The 26,631-nt window shown below is 39.5% G+C and overlaps 1 protein-coding gene across 4 annotated transcripts in view; it reads right to left on the bottom strand.

The window, feature by feature from the left end:
• Positions 1-1,170: 1,170 nt before the first annotated feature.
• RNGTT (RNA guanylyltransferase and 5'-phosphatase) overlaps positions 1,171-26,631 on the bottom strand; it is a 233,244-nt gene continuing 207,783 nt past the window's right edge. For 2 of the 4 annotated variants that reach the window (XM_005210890.5, XM_059889633.1), the window contains 2 exons: positions 5,259-5,382; positions 1,171-3,761 (listed from right to left, as the gene is read on the bottom strand). In XM_005210890.5, coding sequence (XP_005210947.1) covers positions 3,604-3,761; positions 5,259-5,382 — 282 coding nt within the window. In that variant the 3' untranslated portion in view covers positions 1,171-3,603. The other 2 variants (NM_001046085.2, XM_059889631.1) reach the window with 2 other exon arrangements.

Genomic DNA, 26,631 nt, shown 5'->3' with positions numbered 1-26,631 from the left:
TAAATATCCTTTCATGGCAAAACAGTTGGCAACGCCAGATCTGTGCAGCGATTTTTTTTGAAATGTGAAATGGTCTTAGAAGCCTGGAAGGCCCAGCGGTCACCTGACAGCTGAGTCTGGGGAGAAGACTGGCACATCTGGGTTCACCAAGGCTGATACTGGACCTGCCAAAGTGTCAGAGCTGACAGCAAACTATGTGACAGTCGGAAAACACTGGCCCAGTGTGTGACTTAATCACTGATTTCCTCTTAATTGCATCTTTGGAATTAAGCATCTTAATGAGGATTATTAAACTCCTGCCTCTGTGTCACTCACATTTAAACACTGTTTAAATGTGACTTAGTAAGTTCCTAAAAATATATTTACTTTTCTGCTCCCAACTTCATCTTACTTTGGAGAGAGGTGCTCATAACCTATTACCTGTTAGCGCTGAAGAAACAACTTAAACAGTTTGGGACCCTGGCACGAAAGCAGCCCTCCCCACAAGAGCTGTACCAGAGCCTTTCGGCAAGTACTTACTACACCATCAATCAGGACAGCAGAGCCTGGTGTGCTGCAGTCCATGGGGTTGCAAAGAGCTGGACACCACTGAGCAACTAAACAACAAATTAGGTGAAGGAGGTGAAAGACCTATGTTTGGTTCTCAGCTTACAACTCACTAGCTATGTAACCTTGGGTCAAAGCTTTCTCAACTGCAAAATGAAGTTGAGATGGTATCTCCCTGAACAAAGTGGTTGTGTTTGGGGTTTGGTGAATATTCCACAAGGGTGATATTGCTATTATCGTGAATACAGGATAGTCACAAAACACTGGCTTTTACACAAGAATCATGTTAGACCTGAGAAGGTTCTTTTTGATCATCTTTATAGATGGGGAGAAATGAGTCCTAGAGTGGACAGAAATCCAAAGGAGGCGGAGCCTAGACTTGGTCTCTGGGTCTAGCCCAAGATTTTCTCTAACGCATTAGTTTTTCCTACCTGGAAGCATTTGATGCATAATTTTCAAGTTTCGTGGTTTCTCAGGAAGAAAAATAGAGGATTTTCCAAGTTTTTATGCTAATCTCAAGAATGCAACAAAACTAGGTGGATGTTGAGGGGCATGGTTGAGAGGATCTGATAAAAGCAACAAAAGGGACACAAAAGCATCAGCAGTAAAACAAAGAAGATACACTTTCTGTTATTTTAAATCAGTAGTTTTATTACAATATGGACTGACACACAATTAGAGAAGGAATGTCCTGACATTTTCTGAGCATTTCACGGAAAGCAAATGTAACCAGCCAGGCAGTCAAGTCTTCCACATCTTTTGCAAACACAGAGCAAAATCTTTTATCTGTGATAACAAAGGAAAGTAAAGTTTTCTTATTCTTGTCTACATAACTTCAGCGTCAGAAAACAGTTATTAGGAAGTGGGCTGAGACAGAAGTATTTCCTTCATGACGTCCCAAACTGTGCCTCCAGACTTCCACCCCGATTATTTTCTGGATGACTTTTTATGACACTAAGGATGGTAATGTGTTCAGGGGTAAATGGGATCTACTTACTATACATCACTACAACTGAAAGGGAGAGATAAATTAAGAAAATTAAGTCCTGGAAAATGCACAAAGGCAAAGAGAAAATATCTGAGTGTACTGAAGATGAGATGCTCTTTTCACGTAACTCATTTAAAAGGTTACAATTACCATAAACATTTTAACTCCATTAAAGACCGCTGACAAAGGCTTGCTCTCTCATCAGCAAAAGGCTTCTGCCTTTACACGAGCTTGGAAGAAAGCATCACACTGTGTGAAAAGAGCCACTAATCCTGGTGAAGCAGGTGTCAGACTATCAGGAGTTGCATAGGCTTTTCAGATCCATTTTGTACAAGACACCATGAAATCTTGACCAATTTCCACCTTTCAACAGTTGCAGCAGCAATCAGATGTTTTTATCCCTGTAGCACTCAAACACACAAAAGTACTCTAGGAAACAAACACTACAATGGCATTTTGAATAAATTCACATTACATAACTTGGGAACAATAAAGGGAGAAGCCCAAGCATGACTCCAGTATTTCATATAGAAAAGCACTGCAGGAGAAAACTTTGTTTAAAAACATTAAAACTCAAATGAATAGAAATACACTTTTGGTTAATCTGTGCTGTTTCATATAGAAATCCTATCAGATACTCAATCTACTAGGTGACTCGTTTGGATTTTCATGTCTCCCTGTCTTAGTAGAAGAATGTACACTGCTGCCTATACTCACATATATATGCATTTACATATATAAAATTCAGATAATGAAAATTTGTTTTAAATACACATACTTAAAACCTGTACCCTAAAAATAAATACATTGGCCTCCAGTAAGCTAATTCTCAAGAGTTCCTTGACAAACCAATCAGAACACAGTTTCTCAACAATGGCACGTGACAAATTAGCCACTCTTTAAATCCATTATCTATCAGTAAATGTGTTAAAATTCAGATGTACAACCGAAATAGCATTCCCAGAATAGAAGATGAGAGAAAATTCTGGCTTTGAAAATAAATGTCTTGGCTTCCTTCATGTTTAGTTCCTACAGATGTCTAGTCTTTGCCTCTGCATTTATCTAGCAGTGGGAGAGCATTTTCCAGGGACAGCATTCTCTTCCACTGATGTTACCTTCTAATCAAAGGAGTCAGCTGGCATTTCCTTTGCAGTTTTGTGTAAAGGAACTAATACAACATTGTGTATATACCTGATATCACTCCCATCATCACAGTGAGTTGTGTGTTTTAATGTAATTTACAATGCGCCGATACCACCAAGGTAGGGGAGAAGTAGCCCTGGCATTAAAAAAGCCTCCCAGAAGAACACCACACAGGGACTGGGCGGTGTATCTCCACGTTTTATGAAGTGACTCAAGACCACTGCCAGAGTGGACAGACTGGGTATGTCTGATACTGTAGTTCAAACCACAGACTAGATACACTTCCTTTAGAAAGAATGACATTCACAAGATGGAGCTTCACTTTTTTACTTTTACAGTTCCAAAACAACTTAAAATGATATAAACCAGACCAAGTTGTTTAATACAGTACAATATTTAACAACTTTGTCATTTGGTTTTGAATATCAGAATTTCAGAGATGTAGGAAATCCATGATAAATAATAGCAAGAATGTTTAATGCCACTGCCTAAATGTTTTAAAAGGAAAATCTATCATAGTTGAAATATAACTTCTAAAAAAGACAATGTTCTATGCACTCACAGTTCCAGATTGCTAACTTTATAAATTAAAGCAAAAGTTATCCATATATAAACAAGGCCTCTTTTTCATTGATTTTGATCTCATTTAAACCTTGAGATATTTCAATCTTCAGATTCCACAAGGTAAGGCTGAATTTATCATATATAAATAAAATGTTTAAGTCCATGATGTATTGTAGCACTGAGGAAACAAAAACACCAAATATTTACAGACTGGCTACAATACTTTTTTTTTTTAAGTCAAATGTATATCAACATCAAGCCACACTCTTTTTTTTTTTTAATTTCTCTGGTTGCAAAAAATGGGACAACAGCATTTTTTCTCACTCATCTTTCCTCTCAGTCCTGAAGTCAGAGGCAGGTCTTTAGGTCAAAGGTCTTTTGGGAGGTGGTGGAGGCATGAGCTCTGTGTCTGGGTCTGGATGATGCTTTCGCTTCTGTCCTTGAGAAGCTGCTGCACATCTGTCAATGAACTCGAAGAGCATCTCCTTGGTGACAGGGTTGGAGATACTGTTGCACACAGCTGTGGAGAAAGGGAGACACGTGTCTCGTGTGAGGGTTCATGAAGGGAGCTGACTTGCCCCAGGGAGATGAAGACAGGAGAGGTTTCCATCCCAACAGGCTAGAACGTTCCATCTTGCCGACGTGGTGACCTGCTGCGAATTAAACTGCTCCTCTCTCCCCCACCCCTGAAATGAGGGCATTGCTGGTGGCTTTTCATTTCTCGGCAGAGCCATGTGGCTTGTGGGATCTTAGTTCCCAGACCAGGGATGTATCCCACGTCCCCTGCACTGGAAGCACTGGACCCCCAGGGAAGTCCCTCTAGTGGTTACTCTTCACTATTAATTCTAGAACAAAATGTTTAAGTAGTTGGGTTTAAGCCTGTCTTCACCACAGTTTTCGATCCTTCCAAACAGTTTGTATTGCATATTGATCTCGTGCAATGCATCCCACTCCAGTCCATGTTAATACAGTTTCTAAAGAAAACACACCCTGTGTCCTCCAACCTTTCTCTCTCTCAGAGAGACGTGCACACTGGCACGTGGGTAACACAGCACACTAAGGCTCTGTTGTAGCTGGGAAAGCATATTTTCCTTTATTTTAGTAGCTTGTTTGAAGTAAGGTATTATAACAAAATGACTATTAAATAAACACCTTTTCTTATGTGATCAAAACTGTATTTACCTACTCGGTTTTAGAAAAAAAGACATGGGCTTAATTACTCCTCTTTTTTGAAATTAACTCATCCTGTCTGAACACAAATAGTTCTAACAAGAATCTTTTGAATGTATAAAAGTAACTTTTAAGCTGTAAAACTCAAACTGTCAATTTCTTTATTATCTCTTAAGCTTATCATCCCACCATCGGCACCTTCACTGACTGAGCACTCTTAAAGTTCACAATCCCACTAACCTTTAATCTTGGTTTGTTTGGTTTTTTTCCAATTCCACTAAAAGCTCAATCCAGAGTTGCCTGAAGTAGTAGTTTACCTTATAAAAATAATTAATGCATGCTGCTCCTCATGAAACAAGCTTACTACTCTGAATTCCCAAAGCAATCACACTGTACCCAGAGCACATCCTGAAGATAGCATACCAAATTCTACATTTTTTTTTTTTAAGCTTTTCATTGACTTTGTTCTCCATTGTTTGTAAAGCTATTTTAGGAGCTGGAAATTACATTCTCCCCTGCTAATTCTGTCTTTTACCATCTGGCAAACGATGGTTTTTAGCGTTTTGAACAGATCTGCAATTACCGTGGTTTTTGTTATGGTTGTTGTTCAACAAATTCACCTTGTCCACAGCTCACCTTCTTGCCCTTTAAACTGCTCCCCTGAGCACCTGGCAGGAGCCCACAGGTTTAAAGAGGACTGGAGTCACAGGCACAGACCTGCCACAAGCCCTCTTCAGTCTGGATGACCTTCTCCCCTCTGAGCTGAACCGTGAAAGAGGTTCGTTCTAACACCTTACCTCTTTTGGGGGGTTTCATGTACCATCCACTGGGAGGCTGTCATACTCACCCATGGCAGTGTTGTAGGCATTAGGAAAACTTTTATCTGTTCTCTGTCTCATAAAGACCCAGCTGTTGTTCTCGAATTTGCATTCTATAATTTTGTTGTCATACTGTTTTAGCTCTTTTGTCACCTGTTTTAAAAGAGAATTGACGAAAATATTTAAGTCATTTGACAGGCTCTTGCCTCCATTATGTGACAGATGCATGAGGGGATGCCAAAAACACCTCGGTGGCCCGTCACATGGAGCTCTTTGTCACCTGAAGCGTCTAATCAAGCCCAAGGATGCGGTACTCACTCCCCTGCACACTTGCCGATTAATCTGACATCTTATAAATAGGAGTGAAAACGGCTGCCAATATACAGCAGTTAAAGGAAGCTATGCAGAAACCAGCCACTCCTGAGCCAGGTGCAAATGTTACCACAGGGACCAGTGCCTCCAATACTGTCTGTGTCCCTCTGGCTTTCAGAAACTGAGTATCTGCAAAGGTTCCAAAAACTTTCAGAAAGGTCCTGCCATCTACATTCCTATGTCAGAACCTAAGAGATCCCCTTTACTGGTTAAGATAAAAAGTTACACACAAGAGAGGAGACATTAGGATCTGATTCAGGCAATGTGCATCCTAAATATTTTGCTTTTTAAGCAGTGATAATTAACCAAAAAGCTCATCTTTAGGCTGTTTATTTACCCTTTTCATCTCCAAAACAGTAGGAATTTAGAGATGAAGCTGCTTTTGATATTAGGTGGTGGATTTTTTTGGCTACTTCACCTCAGATGATTGAATATGGATTACAACTTACTCTATCAAAGCTAACAAGTATCCATGGCAACTGTAGAGGCTTTTAAAAGATACTTCATCGGGCTGTGAGGATGGTTTTCATAAATAGGAATCTAAGCTTATCTTTGCAGTTTTCAAATCAAATGCCAGTCATAGTAATATTTTAATTCTGTCCTCATCTTTCACAGCTAACAACTTTTCCTCACAATATGGAAGATTGCAATCAGTTAACTTCATTAGCATTATTTGAAAGGCTCTCCCTTTTCTACCCACGTATTCACTACCACCTAGGAATATAAAGAGAAGCAAATTTTTTAAAGATGCTGTCAATTCACAGAATAGGCAGTGCATGTTTTCATAAAAACTTTCAAATTGTAGTCCTTTTCCCTTCCTTCAGTATTACAGCTGATTGGACTACTTGCATTTTCAACAAGTCTGACAGGACCAACACATTTCAGTGTACTGGAACCAGACCTACCCAAGAAAATGATGTTCTACTTAATAAACTTGAAAATTCATCCTCAAATATTCATTATTCTAATCTCAACTCCCCTCCCTCCCTTCCGAGGGATCTACCTCCTTTTATTTTTGATACATGATCTCTATCCAACCTAGGCAACTTACTCGGGTACAGGAACCACTTACATTACACCAGAAGTAGGCTCTAACAGGTAGGTTGCTAAACCTTTCAGATTCTTCCTTTTCTAATTTCTTAAATGGGCAATGGAGCTTCTAAGGCACCGGGACACTGGAGCAATAACAAATCAAAGTGTCCGACACACAGTAGCCCACCAGTAGAATTCTTAATTGAATATAAAGTCAGGAAATGAAACATTACTTGTAAACTTTAAGAAAAACAAGCTAAGCAAATTCACTAAAGAAACCAAGATGACATGAAAAGATATACTTTGAAAGCACTTGTCAAGAAAATTATATCATACACATTTACAAGAATGGCTTGTTATCAATGTGCAGTCTGTACTTTTACTCACTGCTGATCACAGTACATCTTTATCACATAGCTTATCATTCTTGTGTTCCTAGCATCTGATTTGCTATAAATTATGTGTTGCTCAGTCTGACTATAGCGGTTGGGCTGTATTATTAAGTATCTGTTTGTATCTGTCCACATTAACACTCTGGGAAACAAGGCTTTCCAGAAAATGCAGGCACCTGCCACTATGCCAACCTAAATGTATTTCCATGTTCAAAAACAACTACATTGCTGTTCATTCACCACACCAATAATATTCCCAAAACAGACACACTGTACTCATTTGGTCAGGTAATAAAATATATCTAACTGATAAACACAATACATCCCATATGTGTACAAAGACAGTTTTCACTAATGGTCAGATCAGAAGAATGACTGGCATACAGGGAAGGAGTTTAATTTTAGTATCTAAATTCTAATTGGTTACTATGACAATAATCATCCTCAGCCAATCATACATTATTATTTACTAAAACAGGATCTGGTTAGGCCTTTTATAATCAGCTCTGCTACCCTGTTTTGAGTTAATGAGAGGCTGCAAGTAATAAGAATAAAATATTTATAAATCAAGATTTTACATCTGTACCCATAATTACATTGGATTAATGAGATTTATTGGGGGTTTTTTGGTGGGGGGAAAAAATACAGTGTATTTTATACTGAAGAAAATATTTTTTTTGCTTTCTTCTTGTCCATCTTATTGAGTACCACGCTTTTGATACCATTTAAATCTACCAATAATCTGGTGTTAAGAGATAGTCAGACGAAACCAGATCTAGTACCTCTGAAGATTTGAGATTAGCAGGTCAATGGAACAAAGGGCCCAAGACAGAAGAAGACAGAACCACAGCTGTTCTTCTCTGTATTTTTTTCTTTTTTTAAAGATGCAACATAGTTTAATCTCAAAAACATTATGCTGAGCAAAAAGAGCTGACACAAAGGAATATATACTGTGTGACTCCTTTATACAAATTTCAAGAACAGACAAAACAAATCTAAACTGATATAAATAAGAATAATGGTTGCCTGGAGTACAGATCCAAGTGGTAAGGGGACTGACAGCATAATAGTAGCATGTAGGAAATTTTAAGTGTGTTGGAAATGTTGTAGAGCATCATTAGGGTAGTTGTTACACAGATTAATATATTTTTTCAAAACTCATCAAATTGTTTAGCAAAATTTATGCATTGTATTGCATGTAAATTACACCTCTATTTTTTAATAGAATACTTTTTGTAACCTAAATGCTGGCTATGGTACCAAGTCACAAAAGGCAAACCATCGGTGTTGGCTGAACCAACCTGCACAGAGCAGACAGATGAGTTTCTGTCTCTAATGGTGGAGCGCAAGCCTTTAAAATTTACTGTCCCTGCTCTGTGAGAGCTGTTTTGTTATCAAGAGCTCATCTTCCTTTTCTAGAGAGACTACAAAGGGGAGAGGGATTTCTCTGAACTAATTGCTCTAGAGACACTACAAAATAACAAATATCCTTAGATTGAGAAGACACCAGTAAGCTGGGTTTTAACTTTTAATTCTGAAATAATTTTAGATCTACAGAAAGGTTGTAAAGATTGTATCAAGAGTTCCAGGATTCCCATCACCCTGCTTCTTCTAATGTTCATGTTTTGTATATCACAGAACAGTTATCAACTCTGAGAAGTTAACAATGATACAACACAATCGGCTAAACTTGATTCAGACTTCATCATTTTTTCCACTTATGTCTTTATCTGCTCCAGGATCCAGTCCAGGCAGCTGCATTGTACTGTCACGTCTGCTTAGTCTCTTCTGACCTATGACAGCTTCTCAGACCCTTCGTGACACACTTGAAGACTGCTAGCTAGATATTTTGTAAAATGTTCCTCAGTCTGTGATTTTCTGATGTTTTCTCATGATCAGACTGAGGTTATACATTTTGGGAAAGAATGCCAGAGAGATGATGTACCCTTCTCATTACATAATATCTAGGGGATAGATAAGATCTTGGGCTTCCCAAGAGGTGCAATACTAAAAAAAAAATCCACCCACCAACGCAGGAGATGCAAGAGACGCAGGTTCGATCCCTGGGTTGGGAAGATCCCCTGGAGTAGGAAATAGCAACCCACTCTAGTATTCTTTGCCTGGAAAATTCCATGGATGGAGGAGTCTGGTGGGCCATAGTCCATGGGGTCACAACATGATTCCTTACTGGTGATGTAAACCCTGATCACCTGGTGAAGAAGGTACCAGCCAGGTTTCTTTACTGTAAAGCTAGCATACTCTATTAGTTATGAGGCACTGTGTCTAGCCCTGAACAAAGATAAGGGAATTCAGCCACTTGCTTGAAGGAAGGGTATCTAAGAATATGTGGACATTTATTAAAAGTATCACAGAAATCAATACATTTCCTAGGAGAGAGACTTTGAGGCTATACAAATATCCCTTTTCTTCTTAAAAGTTTCACTCATTAATTGTAGCATTCATCCATGAATCATGCCTATGGCAATTATGACTGTGGTATTCTAACGGAATTTTCTACTTTCTCCATTCCTTATACATTTATTATCTGGATGTCTTCTGTAAAGAAGATTTGCTCTTCTCCCTCATTTATTTATTTGCATCAGTAAGAGCTCATGGATATTTATTCTATTCTTTGGCTTATCATAAACTATTTTCACTTCATTTTCTTGCTCAAATTGTTCCGGTTTTGGCCACTGGGAACTCTGTCGAGTTGGCTGCTGTCCACTTTTACTTACTTACGTAGTTTTAGTGTTTAGTCCCTGGCAACACAAGTACCACTCCAGTCTCATCTTTTATTTTCTTTTCCTCAGCTCTAGAGTCAGCCATGAATCGGTCAGCTCTAAAGTCATCCTCTACCAGGATTTTATAAGAAAAAATTTATTCTTCAGTAGTCCAGACTATGCTAAAAAAGTATTTACACACATCCCTTGCTTTGGTCAGAATTTAAAATTACTGAGAAAAAGAGAGGTAGGGGGGAAAGAGGAGTGAGTGTGAGAGAGAAAAAGAGTAACAGTGAGATATTCACATTAGAGAGAATAATATGAATATGAATATACGTTCATACTTAGATGTTTCCACCCCATCTTTTGTGAACTGCTATCTGGAGCTAAACTAAGTTGACCACTGTTTCTTTTCTGCACTTAAAACTCTACTCAAGCTCTAACTCTGTAGTGTAACAGAAGGTGAATTTTTAAAATATATTTCAAGGAGATGAAATCAGAGATCTTATTTCCATGTATGCAACTTTGGTATCTAATACTTATAAATGAAGGCAGAGAAAATAAAACAACAAAGAAATCGAAATGGAATTATAAAAGTTTTCCTTGTGATGTCAGAACAAGACAATCAGCTTAAATCTGAATCATTAGACAATCTTTTAGAACTACTACCTTATAGTAGGGCCTTGATATATTGCTTTTAGAAAGTGCATCCAGGCTGGCTTAGTCGGAGGATGGCCGTAGCCGTGGCAGGTGGAGCGCCGGGCACATCCCCCGGCTCCACCGCCAGGGCAGCGCCACAGGCGCTGCGGAGGCGCGGGGACTTACGGTTTTTTTTTTTTTAAAAAGAAAAAAAAAAAAAAAAAAGAAAGTGCATCCATCTATCAGAGGAAATAAAACTCTTGTACCCTTCCTAAAAATATGCTACACTTAACCACTTAAAAAAAAAAAGTTCCTCCATTAAAATCAATTTGTGTTTGTACTTTTATAATGAAGAACTACTGGGTAAATAACACACCTCACATTTGCTAAATTAGAAACATAGTAACAGGAAGTCTCTCTCTCTTGAATAGCAGGGTCTTCAAGCCCTCCAATCTGGAGTTCAGCGAATAGTAGCCAATTGGCTATTCAAAGTAGCCAACAAAAAGAAAGCAGCTAGAACTCAGTCTTATTTACCCCACTGCAGACAAGTCCAGGGTATGACATCACCACTAAACTACAGATTACTACCTCTTCATAAAATTAGAGTTAGTTACAGTTACTATTCAAAATACAATAAATCTTCATATAAAATAACTGGGCAGATAAAACAGCATGTAGCTGCTGCTGCTGCTAAGTCGCTTCAGTCGTGTCCGACTCTGTGTGACCCCATAGACGGAAGCCCACCAGGCTCCCCCATCCCTGGGATTCTCCAAGCAAGAACACTGGAGTGGGTTGCCATTTCCTTCTCCAATGCATGAAAGTGAAAAGTGAAAGGGAAGTCGCTCAGTTGTGTCTGACTCTTAGCGACCCTATGGACTACAGCCTACCAGGCTCCTCCATCCATGGGATTTTCCAAGCAAGAGTACTGGAGTGGGGTGCCATTGCCTTAGTGATTGTTAGTAGATGCTGGAGTTAGGTATGACTTATTTTCTTCTCTGTGCTTTGCTGTATTGTCCGAACTGTCTACATAATGCATGCTTAACTTTCATAATTTTTCATGAAAAATTCCTAAAATAAACTATGTTTCATAAAAGATGGTAAACATGAGATTGTTTTTAATGTAGAAAAAAAGGTCAACTAAAAAAAGAAGTAAATCAAATTATGTCACCCCCTTATCAGGGGCTTCCCATTACAGAGCACTAAATGACATAGCTGCTGTTTATCTTTCTAGCTCTCATAAATTATCTTAGAGCATCCCACAACTTTTCCTCTATTTTGTTTATCATTATGTAATTATTTGTTTAGTATCTGTCCACCACCATGGTTAATAATTACTGTATACTTACTAGGTGTGGGGTACTTTCAAGTGCTTTACATGGATTCATTTATTTAACCCTCACAACAACTCTAGGAAGTATCACCCCTGTTTTTAAAGATAGGGAAGCAGAGGCAGAGAGGAGTTAAGTAATTTGATTAGAGACTCACAGTCAGTAAGAAGCAGAGAAACACTGCATCCCTATTAGGTTTTATTCTAATCTTAAAGGTTTTCACTCCATCCCTGTTAGGTTTTCATCCCAATCCCAAAGAAAGGCAATGGTGAAGAATGCTCAAACTACCGCACAATTGCACTCATCTCACATGGTAGCAAAGTAACGCTCAAAATTCTCCAAATGAGGCTTCAACAGTATGTGAACTGAGAACTTTCAGATGTTCAAGCTGGATCCAGAAAAGGCAGAGGAACCAGAGATCAAATTACCAACATCCGCTGGATCACAGAAAAAGCAAGAGAGTTCCAGAAAAACATCTACTTCTGCTTCATTGACTACACTAAAGCTCTATGATTGTGTGGATCACAACAAACTGTGTAAAATTCTTCAAGAGATGGGAATACCAGACCACCTGACCTGCCTCCTGAGAAATCTGTATGCAAGTCAAGAAGCAATGGTTAGAACCAGATATGGAACAACGGACTGGTTCCAAATTGGGAAAGAAGTATGTCAAGGCTATATATTGTCACCCTGCTTATTTAACTTATATGCAGAGAACATCATGTGAAATGCTGGACTGGATGAAGCACAAGCTGGAATCAAGACTGCAGGGAGAATTATCAATAAGCTCAGATATGCAGATGATATCACCCCTATGGCAGAAACCAAAGAGGAACTAAAGAGCCTCTTGATGAAAGTAAAAGAGAAGAGTGAAAAAGCTGGCTTAAAACTCAATATTCAAAAAACGAAGATCATGGCAACCTGTCCCATCACTTCATGGCAAATAGATGGGGAAACAGTGGAAACAGTGACAGACTTTATTTTCTTGGGCTCCAAAATCACTGCAGATGGTGATTGCAGCCATAAAATCAAAAGACGCTTGCTCCCTGGAAGAAAAGCTATGACCAACTTAGACAGCATATTAAAAAGCAGAGATATTATTTTACCAACAAAGGTCTGTATAGTCAAAGCTATGGTTTTTCCAGTGGTCATGTACGGATGTGAGAGTTGGACCATAAAGAAATCTGAGTGCCGAAGAAGTGATGCTATTGAACTACGGTGCTGGAGAAGACTCTTGAGAGTCCCGTGAACTGCAAGGAGATCAAACAAGTCCATCCTAAAGGAAATCAGTCCTGAATTTTCATTGGAAGAACTGATGCTGAAGTTGAAGCTTCAATACATTGGCCAAAGAGCTGACTCACTGGAAAAGACCCTGATGCTGGGAAAGACTGAGGGCAGGAGTAGAAACGGAAGACAGAATGAGATGGTTTGATGGCATCACCGACTCGATGGACATGAGTTTCAGCAAGCTCTGGGAAATAGTGATGGACAGGGAAGCTTGGCACGCTGCAATTCACGGGGTCGCAAAGAGTCGGACATGACTGAACAACTGAACTGGTTAGGTTTTACAATCTGAACATGAATCTAATGAAGTTTCAGATGTAGACACCGAAGCCCAGAGTATTTAAGTAACTTGTATAAGGATACAAGTTGTATCGAAATTCAAATTCTAGGCCTCTGTGAGTAAAACACCTGTGACTTCCTTTCCCCTCAGAATCTAGCCTCCAGGTTGAAAACGTATCACAGGAGGCAAAGGTAGACTGTACTTGAGAGAGATTTGACTTCTTGTGTAATAAACTGTAATTTAAGTAGTCATTTCCAAGGATTACATTCCACTTGGGAGAGCCTGTGGGTGGGAGGCAAAGTGATGTGTGACAGATGAAGGGCAGGAGAACATAACATGCTGGTTTGAACCAATCACGATGTCTATCAAGTTTCTTTTTTCTGCACTTTCCAAACGCCCGCCATGTTGACCTGCATCAATCTCTGCTGATTGCTATTCTGGTTGCGTGAGCACGAACCACAAATCATAGCAAATTGCAGAATTTCTCAATCATTAAGGATTTACAATAGGTTAATTTTAAAATGGGCTGTACTTCACAGCTGCAAAGCTTTTGTCTGATTTCTCGATCAAATGAGAAGCCATTATTGGACTGAAGACCTTTCCATGGGCATGACCAGTCAAAGGAAAAGGTCATGTGCACGGAACTGGCAGTTCTGCCAGGTAAGGTGAGGTAATGGTAACGGTTCACTAAACAGAGAGCCACACTCTATGGCACAATATATCGCTCTGTTTAGTACCAAGCATGATGAGAATTTATAAGTAGATCATGGGTTCAGTGCATGCTTGGGATAGTAAAAATGATACAAAACTAAGGAAAGCTTTACAAGCTACTGGCATACCTCAGTTTACTGCACTTTGCTTTATTTCACTTCATAGATACTGCACTTTTTTCTTTTTTTTTTAAACAAATTAAAGGTTTGTAGCAACACTGTTTTGTCAGATGCTGGTTAGCATTTTTCAGCAAAGTATTTTTAAATTAAGGTACGTATATGTTTTTGGACATAATGCTATTACTGAACACTCAGTGACAGTGAAAGTCACTCAGTCGTGTCCAACTCTTTGTGACCCCACAGAATTTTCCAGGCCAGAATACTGGAGTGAGTAGCCTTTCCCTTCTCCAGGGGATCTTCCCAATCTAGGGATCGAACCCACATCTCCCGCATTGCAGAGGGATTCTTTACCAACTGAGCTATCAGGGAAGCCTACTGAACACTTAATAGACTATAGTTTAGAGTCAACATAACTTTTATATACATTAAGCAACCAAAAAATTCATGTGACTTGCTTTATTGTGATTATTTCAGTGGTCTGGAACCAAACACCAATATCTCCAAGATCTGCCTGGATCATTAATGTGAGGAGACTAAAATGCAATATGCATGTCTAACACTTTTTATTACTAGTTATAAGTATGATGACAGACTTAACTGAAGGTGCTTGTTTTTTAAGATGTCTTTCTCACAGCCAGTGGAAATAATGAATAAAGTATATTTGAGTTTGATTAATGGTCCATCTACTGGCATAACAAACACCTAACTTAAAATCATGTTAATGGTCATTAAATATCCATGCTTAACAAAGTTCACAATACACTGAATCTTATGTTTGAGCTAGGAAAATCACTAAAGTGTCAATGCTAAATCCAATTTACTTCATTGAGTCCTCCATTTACTTTCCAAGGACTTGCTAATGATTTGGACCCAATAATGGTCATTTTTTATTCTTTAGTAATGCAGGATGATTACATATAACTTTATCTCTTTCCTCTCACCCATTTTTAAACCCAACTATTCAACTCTGCCCTTTTTATGAGACCTCATGAGAACTGTCCTCCAGCTTAGATCAATGTAGCATGTGGCAATAAACCAAAACGCTACCATAATAAGTAAAGATTTCCTTCCTGTTCTGCTTACCACTTAGAGAAAGAGAGAGGAAAAAAAAAAAAGAAAAGGCTGACATTCTTCCCTTTTGATTATCTTCCAGAATAAACTCTTGTTTTAAAATGGCCTGATTTGCTCTAGCATCACTAATAGGCACTGCAGTCCACAGACCCATGACGCCTGTGAATCTTTAGCTCGGGGACAAAGAACTCCTTAGTTTAGTGATAATGCTCTGTGGTGACGGGACCCATCTGAGCAAACGAAGTTTTCCAGAATTCCATTCTTCCAAGTTGGTACCTCAAGTCAGGGCAGACTCTCATTGAGACTCTCCGACCACAGTAACTGTAACTTTGCCACGCACGCTGCATTCTGCTTTTATATATGCTTTCTCAACAAATGTATTTCTTCTTCTTTGAGAAAGAAATCCTGGAGCTACTGACAAACATTATACAAACACAGAGTGACAATATACTGCTCTGAACCCTAGAGTTCTATTTTGTATCTCTATATACTCTCTGAATGACATTCACAATGAATTTATTTAAATCTGCTTCATCAGCTCCAAGTACTGGAAATATCAGAAACTACTCAAAAGTTGAGTTTGAAAACAGTTAATATAAATTATCTTTATCAGTTGTCACAGTCCTTAAACACCTTCCTCAAAAAGAAAAAAAAATCTGTTTCCCCCCTAAAACATACTATAAATATCTTTCATAAAATCCACTATTTTGGAGTTAATAGCAAACTTGGAGGTCATCAAATAAAACACTTATTCTGAAATATCCAAGTACTAAAGTGCATCCTGCACTATCTCTATGAATTAATGTATTTTTATGAGTGTGAACAGTCATGCTTTGAGGTTATAAAACCAGCAGAAAAAGCAAATTCATTACTTTGGTAACTTGCACTCAAGACTAATTTAACACTCTTACCCAAGATACTATTTTTTTTTTAATTAATTTTTATTTGAGTATAGTTGTGGCTTCCCTGGTGGCTCAGTGGTAAAGAATCTGCCTGAAATGCAGGAGACCCGGGTTCAATCCCTGGGTCAGGAAGATCTCCTGGAGGATGGTGTGGCAACCCACTCTAGTACTCTTGCCTAGAGAATCCCATGGACAGAAGAGCCTGGCAGGCTGCAGCCCACAGGGTGGCACAGAGATGGACATGACTAAAGTGACTAAGCAGCAGCAGTTTCTGAAGTATAGCAACTAAGATATTTATTTTCATTTGGAGTTATCTACTTTTAAAATTACTGACAGATTTTTTTCCTTCATGAGGAAAGGAAAGGGAGAGAACAAATAGTTTTTGAATACCTGACTTTGCAGTCAGCACTTTACGCACATTAGAAGGAAATGGCGGCCCAGTCCAGAATTTTTTTTTTAGCAACACAGGCATATTTTATTTTACATTTTATTAGCAGACAGATGGGCAGAAGAAGACAAAAATAAACCACTATAGGGGAAGTTGAACATGAAATGCCTCAGATAATTTTTTCTCCTAAGTTAAACTGAAGAAAAACATCTGTAATTTCAGCTAAGACAACTATTAAAGTCAGGTGTGTCCTGCTGGTTTCAGAAAAGTTGAAAATTTCATCTGAATTTTTGTAAATGTAAACCTTTTAAAAAATCAGGATGGGCATGGGGTGGGGCGGAGAGTTAATTTTCAGTGGAGAACTACACATTTTCCCCTTCAATCACTCACTATGTATTTTCCAAACCATAAGGAAACCAGCAAATAATTACTGGGAAAGAAGAAGGGACTACAAAAAAGTCTGGCTGGCAGAAGAAAACTCTGGAATGATGTGAAATGAAAGTGGGGAAGACTGTGAGAAGCAACAACAGAATCCTGATGATATACTCTGTCCACCCAGCCTCAAAATACACAGACATGAAGAGCATCCAGAGGCCTCTGCTAGAATCAGAAGGAACGTCAAATTGTAGGGTGGTTTCTGAATTCACGTTACACCAAACAGCACAACTGTACTCATAAAGTTGAGGCCTGAGCCTGAGACCTCCACTCCCAAAAGAAGTCACGTGCTCAAGGTCACCTGTGTTTTGTGTTCTTGGGACAGAGCTCTGGAACCAGCATCTGAGTTTCACAAGTCAGTCTGAACTATCCGAACGCCCACCTCCTAGGAAATCAACACACAGCCCAGTCTTTTCTGGAACGAACTGTACTCTCATCAGAGGCAAACCTAGCCCTCAAAAATAAAACCCCAAAGGGCCGAGAGGTACAATCTCCAACCTGGCCCTCTGGCTCCCCACCGCTCCAGTATTCTTGCCTGGGAAATCCCATGGACAGAGGAGTCTGGCAGGCTGCAGTCCGTGGCGTCACAGAGTCAGACACAACTTGGTGACTGAACAACAAGGGTCAGAAAGTTTAGCTCATTCTCTCAGGGCTGTTTTGAGATCTGGAGCTCTGCATTATACTGTCTCTTAGAAATATCTAGAAAATTCAACATGCTGGAGGAAAGGGAAAATTTTATTGCTGTTCACTCCCAATCAAGAAATTACTGAACACCTAAACCAAAGAGCTAATGGAGTATACTTTGCAATCACCATAAACTACAGGGGACAGTGGATTCCTTTAGGTCACAGTAAGTTTATTGTAATATAATCTTCTAAAATAGATATGATAAAAAAAACAGAGGCTACATGTGAGAAAAACAAACAAAAATGAGCAAACAGACAAAAAATTCACCAGCCTCCAGTGCCACGGGCTGGCTAATAGTAGTGTGGAGAAAAGAGGCCTGGAAACAAGTTACCAGGAAAATCTCTAAAGTGGTGGGGGAAGACGTGGAGAAGGAGACAAAGGAAGTTCTCAGTGTCCTAAGCCAGGTCTGTGAAATGAAGATAAAGTGCTTTTCAGCTGAGTAATATACAACAGAGAAGGTTCTCAGTGGTAATTAGAGGTAAATTTTTAGGAGGCTCCAGTGATTGGAGGCTCACATGATTTCTGTCATGTGATTTTCAGTCTTTTCTGTCATGGCAACTGGTTTATCTGCTTTTGTTTTCCCACCTTGGAGGGGTGGTGTGGGATCTTTGCAAAGAATTATGCGTGTATGTAAAATGCACAAAAATACGATTATGTAAAGATTTCTACATTTAGAAGGATCTGATTGCCTGATTTTGGGGAGATCAGCATTCACAACTCCTGAAGGTTACATTTGGAACCAGATTCAAGTTCTCATTTAGTTTCCTCCCTCCTTGACTCCCACATTCCCTTAGGTTTTTGTTCTCATCTGGTCCTGATGAGGACAGTGGCAATGTCCCCTCGTGGGAATAAAGGACGAAAATCAAAATCACACAGACAATCCTCCCCCTACCCCACGCACGCATACTTGTCTTTGCACATTCACCACTCAAGCCTCCAGAGTCTATTCTGAATAAGGTGGCTGCGGTTGCCTGCTAGGAAGGAAATTATTCTCTGGGCTGTAGCACTAAATTACCTGGAATTAAGTATGAAGATATAAAGTAGGTGGCTTTTTACTTTTCCTCTAACAGGTACCTAGCACAATCTTGGTGCTTAATAAAAATAATACATCAGGTATGTGGCATGCTTGGCAGGAATGCTTTTAAATCATGTTATAAGACGTCCTCACAGTAGTGTGCCTCCCTCTAATTCTAAGTCAGCTCAGCCCTGCGACTACAGAAATCACTGAGCAAGTTTCTGACAATGCTCCTCCCACCAGTGCCAACCTGGGCCGTTGCCAACTTTTAGGCCAGGATACCTGCCACCCTGAGTGCCCGTGGCTTCCACTGTGGTGTTTCACTGTGCCAGAAGCATGCTTGCTACTTGAGGGTCTGCTCTGGCCAAATGACAATACAGGAAGGATGCCTGTCTGGGGGCTTAATTCATAACTGGAATGTTGGAAAGTAACAAGCTGAAGACACTCCATCGTGTGCTTTGCGTGCCAGCTGCCAGCTGCCACGGAAGAAGGGTGATGGCCTCCTGATCCTGTCTGTGCCTGGAAGCTCCAAATTACCACCGCTTTAACTGTCCTGCCACCACACTTCAGGTGTTACCACTTCTCTTTCATTTTTGCTTTTCAAATGTTTCAGGAACAACAGAATCCCATTCATCTAATTGGTGCCAAAGTATAGTCATGCTCCCCCAACTATGGTGTTCAATGCACAGTCTTGTCCTCTTCTGTCCCCAGGAAAGGGTGGGGGTGGGGATAGTAAGTCCCTGTTTTACCACTCGCACAGCAGAGTCTGGAGTTTCCCCAGCAGATGAATGCTATGTAGCCCCAATCCAAAGTCTGCTGACTGCAGAGCAAACAGCTGAATTTAACCCCAAATTAACCATGAAATATGAACTCCGGGTTAAACAGGTTGGCAGCAATTTGGTAAATTAGGGAAAGTGGCAGAGTGAACTTCTGGGATTTTTTATTTTTAATCTGACATTAAAAGGAAAAGTAACTCATTCTTAGATTTATTTTTTTTTTTTTTTGCCCTCTCCTCCATCCACCCACCCTGTTTTATTTTCCTTAAATAACTTTTTAGAAATCAAAATCCAGCAGAGAACAATTATGTTAATAATGCTGGGAAATTTGTTTGCTTTGTTAAATTGGGCTTCCAAAGCACTTCAACTTACATTTGTGATCACAAGTAATGCCTGTTCTTATATCCATTTAAAATGTTTACCCTATTACAGCTTATTATAAATGTGAGTCTCAGATGCAGCACCATGGCTGCTCATTTTCCAGACCACAATTTTATGATAATCATATGAAATGTATTCATGTGTCAACAGCCCTGCCTAACAATGCCCCAAATGGGGTTGTTTGCAAGACTGTGTTTCCAACAGACACAGAGTTCTGTGCTCCAGGACATTAAGAAACTGCTACAAGCAGAGAGCTCTCTATTTGACTATTTTAAATGAGTTTGTAACATAAACTCTTTCGCTACACTTAGCTCAGTTTAACTATTATGATCTCAGAAAACAGGTGAGCTCCAAGAAGAAAATGGACCCTAAATAGCCACACATGATGGGATAGATGGGTTCAGTTACTCTTATTTTATGCTTGGAGTCTCTTTCTGAGCCACCTTCAAGTGCCAGAGGTGATGGACTACAACATTCTTCTGTACTTGACGTTCCCCTACTGCACACAGTGATGAAAGCTATGTGGAAGATACTTTTTGTCACCCTGGCATCTCATAAAGAAGTAAGAGAACACTTATAAGATATGCAGATCCAAGAACTGAAAACAGAAAATGGGTCCAGAGGGGCCCCTCACTTTCCAGTATTGGTTTCTCCACATACTCACAACTTCCTCACTTTTGTGACAAGTAGCCCATATAACTGCCTAGTTCTAGGGGTTGCAATCTCAAGTTTTTCAACTCAGCATTTTTTTAGGCTCTATTAAACAGGTATTAGGCCAAGTGCTTTTACGCTCTTTGCATGTGTACTAAGTCACTTTAGTCGTGTTGACTCTGTGCGATCCCATGGACTATAGCCTGCCAGGCTCCTCTGTCCATGGGATTCTTTAGGCAAGAATACTGGAGTGGGTTGCCATGTCCTCCTCCAGGGGATCTTCCTGACCCTGAGATTGAACCCATGTCTCTTACATCTCCTGCATTGGCAGGCAAGTTCTTTACCACTAGCACCACCTGGGAAGGCCTTTTCGCTCATTATTTCAAGATGTGTCCACATGCAGTGGATCATTTACCTTCTAGAGGGAGGAGCAGGCACGTACTGGCAGAAAGTAGGATCACGTGGAAATAAGCCATATATTATCTTTTGCTTCATTCTTGTTTCTCCTGCTAGGACCACCTCTCTGAATTAATAACAGGTTTGTGCAAATGCTTAATTTACCTTAAGACAATTCACTTTTTATAGCCGAGTGCTTTAGAAAGAGTACCAAGTCCAGAATCTCGGCTAGAAGGGAGCATAAGAGCTCACCTAGGCCTCTTTCTCTTTTTAGACTGAAAACAATGAGGTTCACAGAAAGCCTGCAATTTGTCCAAAGTATATGGTTCTGTAGGGGTAGAGTCAGAATGAGGGTCCGGACTCCCTGCATTTCAGTCTTGCCCACTGACCCTGTGGTCTACGAGGCAACCCTTCACCAGTAACCTGGGTAACTTAGCAGGTCAAATTTCTACTTGCAGTCACACAAGTTTCACCAAAGAGGAGGAAAATGTGTGACCCAGCTTATCCCAACCTACTATGGACACACACACACAAACACATCTCATAAAACGATTTATATCTTGACGTGGTACACTTTGCTGTTTTTCCTTCTATTTCATTCCATTTCATGAAAATCAAAGACAAAACTGGTTGAGATCCATGTAACTGCTCTCAAGACCAAGCACCAAAGTTAGGAAAAAACTTCACGGAGTATATTAAGAAAATAATAAATTAATTTCAAACAACTAACAAGGAAGTTAAGGGAGGCATTTTACCATTTCTGGTCTTAAAGTATATGAAAAATGGAGGCGGACAACTCTCCGGGTAGCAAGTTAGACCCCACTTTACGGCTCCTTCACCTTTTCCACGTCGTCTCCTTTCCCAGAGTGATACCCATTGGAGAGGCTGCCCTGCGCCAGGCAAATGCTCTCACCCATCTCTCCCATGGCCCCTCGGCACAACACACTGGCCTTGAAGAGCTGAGGCTTGACTTTAGTAATTTCAGATGACATTTCCTTAGAGAATTGAGTTTATTCTGTCAACTCCTGAAATACCACGTGATTTATTATTTCAGAATATAATTTCTTCCTTCTGTTTATGTTCCCCTTCATTAGATGGTAAGCTCCTTGAGCAAACAAAACAAGGGTCCTTGTTTTGTTCAGTACCAGAGCTCACTGCACACATAAAAAGTGCTCGATAAATGTTAAAGGAAAAAAAAAAGAAGAAAGTTGAAATGCATTATACAAAGAATTTATAGAAATGACATCAGATTTTGAAATATTTCAGCTGTTATTAAATGATTTTCATCTCTTGGACTGATCAGGCTCTCACGTCATCTTTGCTTCCCCTGTGGCTAACCACCACTCTTTAAACAGAATTACTTTCTCTGGGAAGCCTGTTCTGACTCCACAGACTGTCTGCTTCATTGATATGCTCTCACAGTACCTTATTCTTCCCCTTATCTTAGAAAAATAGCCTATTGAATTCTCTACATATAAGACTTGACAGTAAGCTCCATCAGGATGTTGCTTTAATACAATGCCTCTCATGCAGTATGTCCTCCATTAAAAATTTTGCATGCAAACATGCATGAAAAGTTCTGTACTTCTGAGCTGAAAACCAAACCAAACCAAAATTTTATAAACCCAACCTAATGACCTGATCCTATGCTGCTGCTGCTGCTAAGTCGCTTCAGTTGTGTCCAACTCTGTGCTACCCCATAGATGGCAGCCCACCAGTATATGGATCAATCACAGCTTTCTGAGTAGAAGTTCCTTTAAACCATGCTGCCACATAAAATTAGGCTTCTCCTTTGTGGCTGTGGGTACAATTTCCAGTGAAAGAAGAAATAGGATGTCAGCTATTGAGGAGAACTGAAGGGGTAAAGAGGAAGGAGAAAATAAGCAAACACAACATTTACCATTCATTTTCATGTCAGATGGAAAATAAACATACAAAATAGTTAAGGCATCCCACTGTATCATATTCATTATAAAACAGAATTTTCTGCTTCCTAAAATATTAAAGATGATTATGCATCCACCCAGTATTTATCAATATTGTTTATAGTAGGAAAAAAGATGAATGTATCATTCCTTTTTGTATCAAATATACAAGTAGGAGAAGCACAAGAAAAATATACGATGTAAATATGCAAATTTTAAATAAGTAATTCATCTACATAGCTAAAGAGGAGAGTCAAAAAGCTAGTTTAAAACTCAACATTCCAAAAACTATGATTATGGTATCTAGTATCATCACTTCATGGGAAGTGGGAAAACAATGGAAACAGTAACAGATATTATTGTCTTGGACTCCAAAATCACTGCAGATGGTAACTGCAGCCATGAAATTAAAAGATGCTTGCTCCTTGGAAGAAAAGCTATGACAAACCTAGACAGTGTATTAAAAAGCAGGGACATCACTTTGCCAACAAAGGTCCATATAGTTAAAGTTATGGTTTTTCCAGCAGTCATGTATGGATGTGAGAGTTGGACTATAAAGAAAGCTGAGCTCCAAAGAATTGATGCTTTTGAACTGTGGTGCTGGGGAAGACCCCTGAGAGTCCCTTGGACAGCAAGGAGATCCCAATCAGTCCATCCTAAAGGAAATCAACCCTGAATATTCATCAGAAAGACTGATGTTGAAGCTGAAGCTCCAATACATTGGCCACATGATGGGAAGTACTGACTCACTGAAAAAGACCCTGATGCTGGGAAAGACTGAGGGCATGAGGAGAAGGAGACAACAGAGGACGAGATGGTTGGATGGCATCATCAACTCAATGGACAGGAGTATGAGCAAACTCCGGGAGATAGTGAAGGACAGGAAAACCTGGCATGCTGCAGTCCATGGCGTCTCAAAGGGTTGGACACAACTTAGTGACTGAACAACAACTGACAGGAACTCAAATATCTTTATAAACATTAGCCCTTCACATTCTCATGAGCTAGTTTTACAAGATTCCTATTTTAAACAGTGACTTAGGACCTATGTAAATAAGGATAAATTCAAAATAATTCCTGCCTTCCTGTCTGCCACTCTAAACTGAGCCTAATTTTCCATGTATTTTCCATAATAAATCTTAAGTAAGATCTCCATAAAAATTTCCTATCGAGAACAGACTTATGGACACTTTTTTCTGTGTTTGGGGTGTGTGTGTGCACATACACGTTATGTACATGATAGGTATGTTTATGCTGTGTGTATACATTTTTTTTTCAAATTTTAAATATCAAATCCAGAGTTTTTAGAAAGCATGTAGCTGCTATTTGGATATTTAAAAAAACAACTAAAACAGAGATGGAGTAATAAATCAAACCTTGCGATGAGGCTAGGAACAGAAGGCTCTTTTGTCATTTTTGAACCTTCCAAGGCCTAAAGATAAACAAATCTCAGCCCTCAATTCCTCCATGTCTGGGGCCACATCTAGCACCTGCCCTGTAGAATGAGGAAGAACGCCTCATCAGACCACCGTCTGTCACATGAGCATTGCTGAGCTTCTCGGAGCAGACTCAATGCTTTCAAGAAAGATAGTATGGTTGCAGCATCTCCTAGACCTGCCTTATTCTGAATTCAGCTCTTTCAAGAAGGCTGTTCTAAAGAAATTCCAGTTTATTATTGCCAATGAATACATGACCCCTTGGTAAACTAGACCAAATTCATAACGAAGGGCAGACATATGCTACCAAGAGGCCACAGACTGTGTTTACAAAATTCAGAGAGCTAGTCATGGAAGGTTTCAAGCTTACTTTCTCCTGACTCCAAAGCTCTTAACCATGTGATCTGAATAGGATTCTCAAAACATTTATTTTATACGACTTTGAATGTGTTCACGTTCCTTTTATAAATCCTTAAAGTCAGAAAACTCATAAATTACTGCCTTTTAATTTTGGTTGAAAAGAAACTAGAAAACCAGACATGACTTACTGAAAAAACATATTTTTAATTTAAAAAGCTGTATTAAGACAAAGACAAGAACCCCAAATCTCATACTTAATCCTGAGTTCCTTCCAACATACCACACTACTTCTTTTTACTTCTTTAGTTAACCATATAGCATGCAATTTAAGGACAGCTTGGTACAATATTTTCCTCACCTTGCTAGATATTTGAGACAAGTTAGGAAAGAGTGCTACAAAAGATGCACTGGAGAAGGAAATGGCAACCCACTCCAGTGTTCTTGCCTGGAGAATCCCAGGGACGGGGGAGCCTGGTGAGCTGCCATCTCTAGGGTCGCACAGAGTCGGACACGACTGAAGCGACTTAGCAGCAGCAGCAGCAGCTACAAAAGAATATAAGGAACTGTGGATTAGGTAGAACTAGAAGAAACTCTTGGATTCTGGTGCTTTTGATACATGGGTGTTGTGCTGCGTACGGCACAAGCATTAGGCTCTATGCTACGTCCCTCTATGCTGTTCAGGTTGTAAGCCACATAACCTGGAGCACAGTGCTTAGAATCTGCCAGATGGTTGCTGTTGGTCTGAACCAGTTAACCTGTGTAAACCATTTGGTACAGACATCAGGGACTGCAATTCTGTTTGCCTGCTTTCCTGTTATTTTCTGGGGTTGTTCTGCACTCAATTTATGTAAGGAAAATATGATCATGTATTACATAAACAGAAGAATTCTTCTTCCATTCTATTTATGTTAACTTCCATGTTAAACAGAAAATAAAACTAAATAAACTGAAGAAACTAAACCCCATGCAGTTCACCCTGACTTATTCAATATATGTGTCACTGAATATACTTTATACAGCATACACATGTGGCGATGGTACTGGTGGTGGTTGAGTTGCTAAATCACGTCTGACTCTTTGTGACCCCACGGACTGTAGCTCACCAAGTACCCCTGTCCATGGAATTTCCCAGGCAAGAATACTGGAGTGGGTAGCCATTCCCTCCTCCAGAGGATCTTCCTGATCCAGGAATCAAATCTGCTTTTCCTGCATTGAAGACAGTCTCCTCCATCACAAGCATTTTCTCCACTGCCGAGCCACCAGGGAAGCCCCCTCATGACATATATATACACTTCTATATAGTATAAAAATATTAATGGTACTAGAGGAAGACAAATACTTGACTATTAGGTTTACTTTTATTCTATTATCAATCTGAATTGGAAAAGGCTGGCTTTTCCATGAGGTTATTGATAAATTATTAAAGTCACAACTGGCTTTGAAACAACACCTTGAGCTCAAAATCAAAATGTCTCCTGAAGTTAGACCCTGCAGTACAGACGGGAACTCCTAAGCACAGTCACATGCTCTAGTTTTTAGGAGAGGTGTATCAGCTTTCCAAGAAACAGACCTGTGGTGTTAGTTATGTACTCATGCAGTTTCTCATGTTAAAGTTCTTCACATGAAGGAAAAAGTCAAAAGAAAGTATCTCAGAAGACCCTAATGATCTGGATCCCAAAGTTGATAAAAGACTAAAGCCCCTATTTATAATGACTGGCTACAAGCTTTAGAGATGAAGTGAGGCAGGGGTAGAAGGAAACATCATTTTCTAAAATGACTTTTATAAGCCTGATGCAAGATGCTTTATCCACACTATTCCACAGAATAAGGCAATAACTCTAAGGAGGAGACACTGTCATTCCCATCTGATAGATGAGAAACCAAGGTACATACACTGGATGACAATCCCACCAGATTCACCTAGTTCTTGTCTATCCTACGGTTCAGGGATTGGTTTGCTTTTCAACTGGATGGCAAATCATCCTTGTGCATTTTAACAGATTCATGAAAGAATTTCCATAAAGATTTCTAAAAGCTAATTATGAAAATTAATCCCATACCCCATAAATGGCATAAACATGTCTCACACACCAGCCTGCCAC

This window comes from Bos taurus, chromosome 9 (genome assembly GCF_002263795.3).
Source record: "Bos taurus isolate L1 Dominette 01449 registration number 42190680 breed Hereford chromosome 9, ARS-UCD2.0, whole genome shotgun sequence".
NCBI classification, from domain to species: Eukaryota; Metazoa; Chordata; class Mammalia; order Artiodactyla; family Bovidae; genus Bos; species Bos taurus.
The sequence above is the reverse complement of the archived record's forward strand: the minus strand, read 5'-3'. Positions and strand labels throughout refer to the sequence as shown.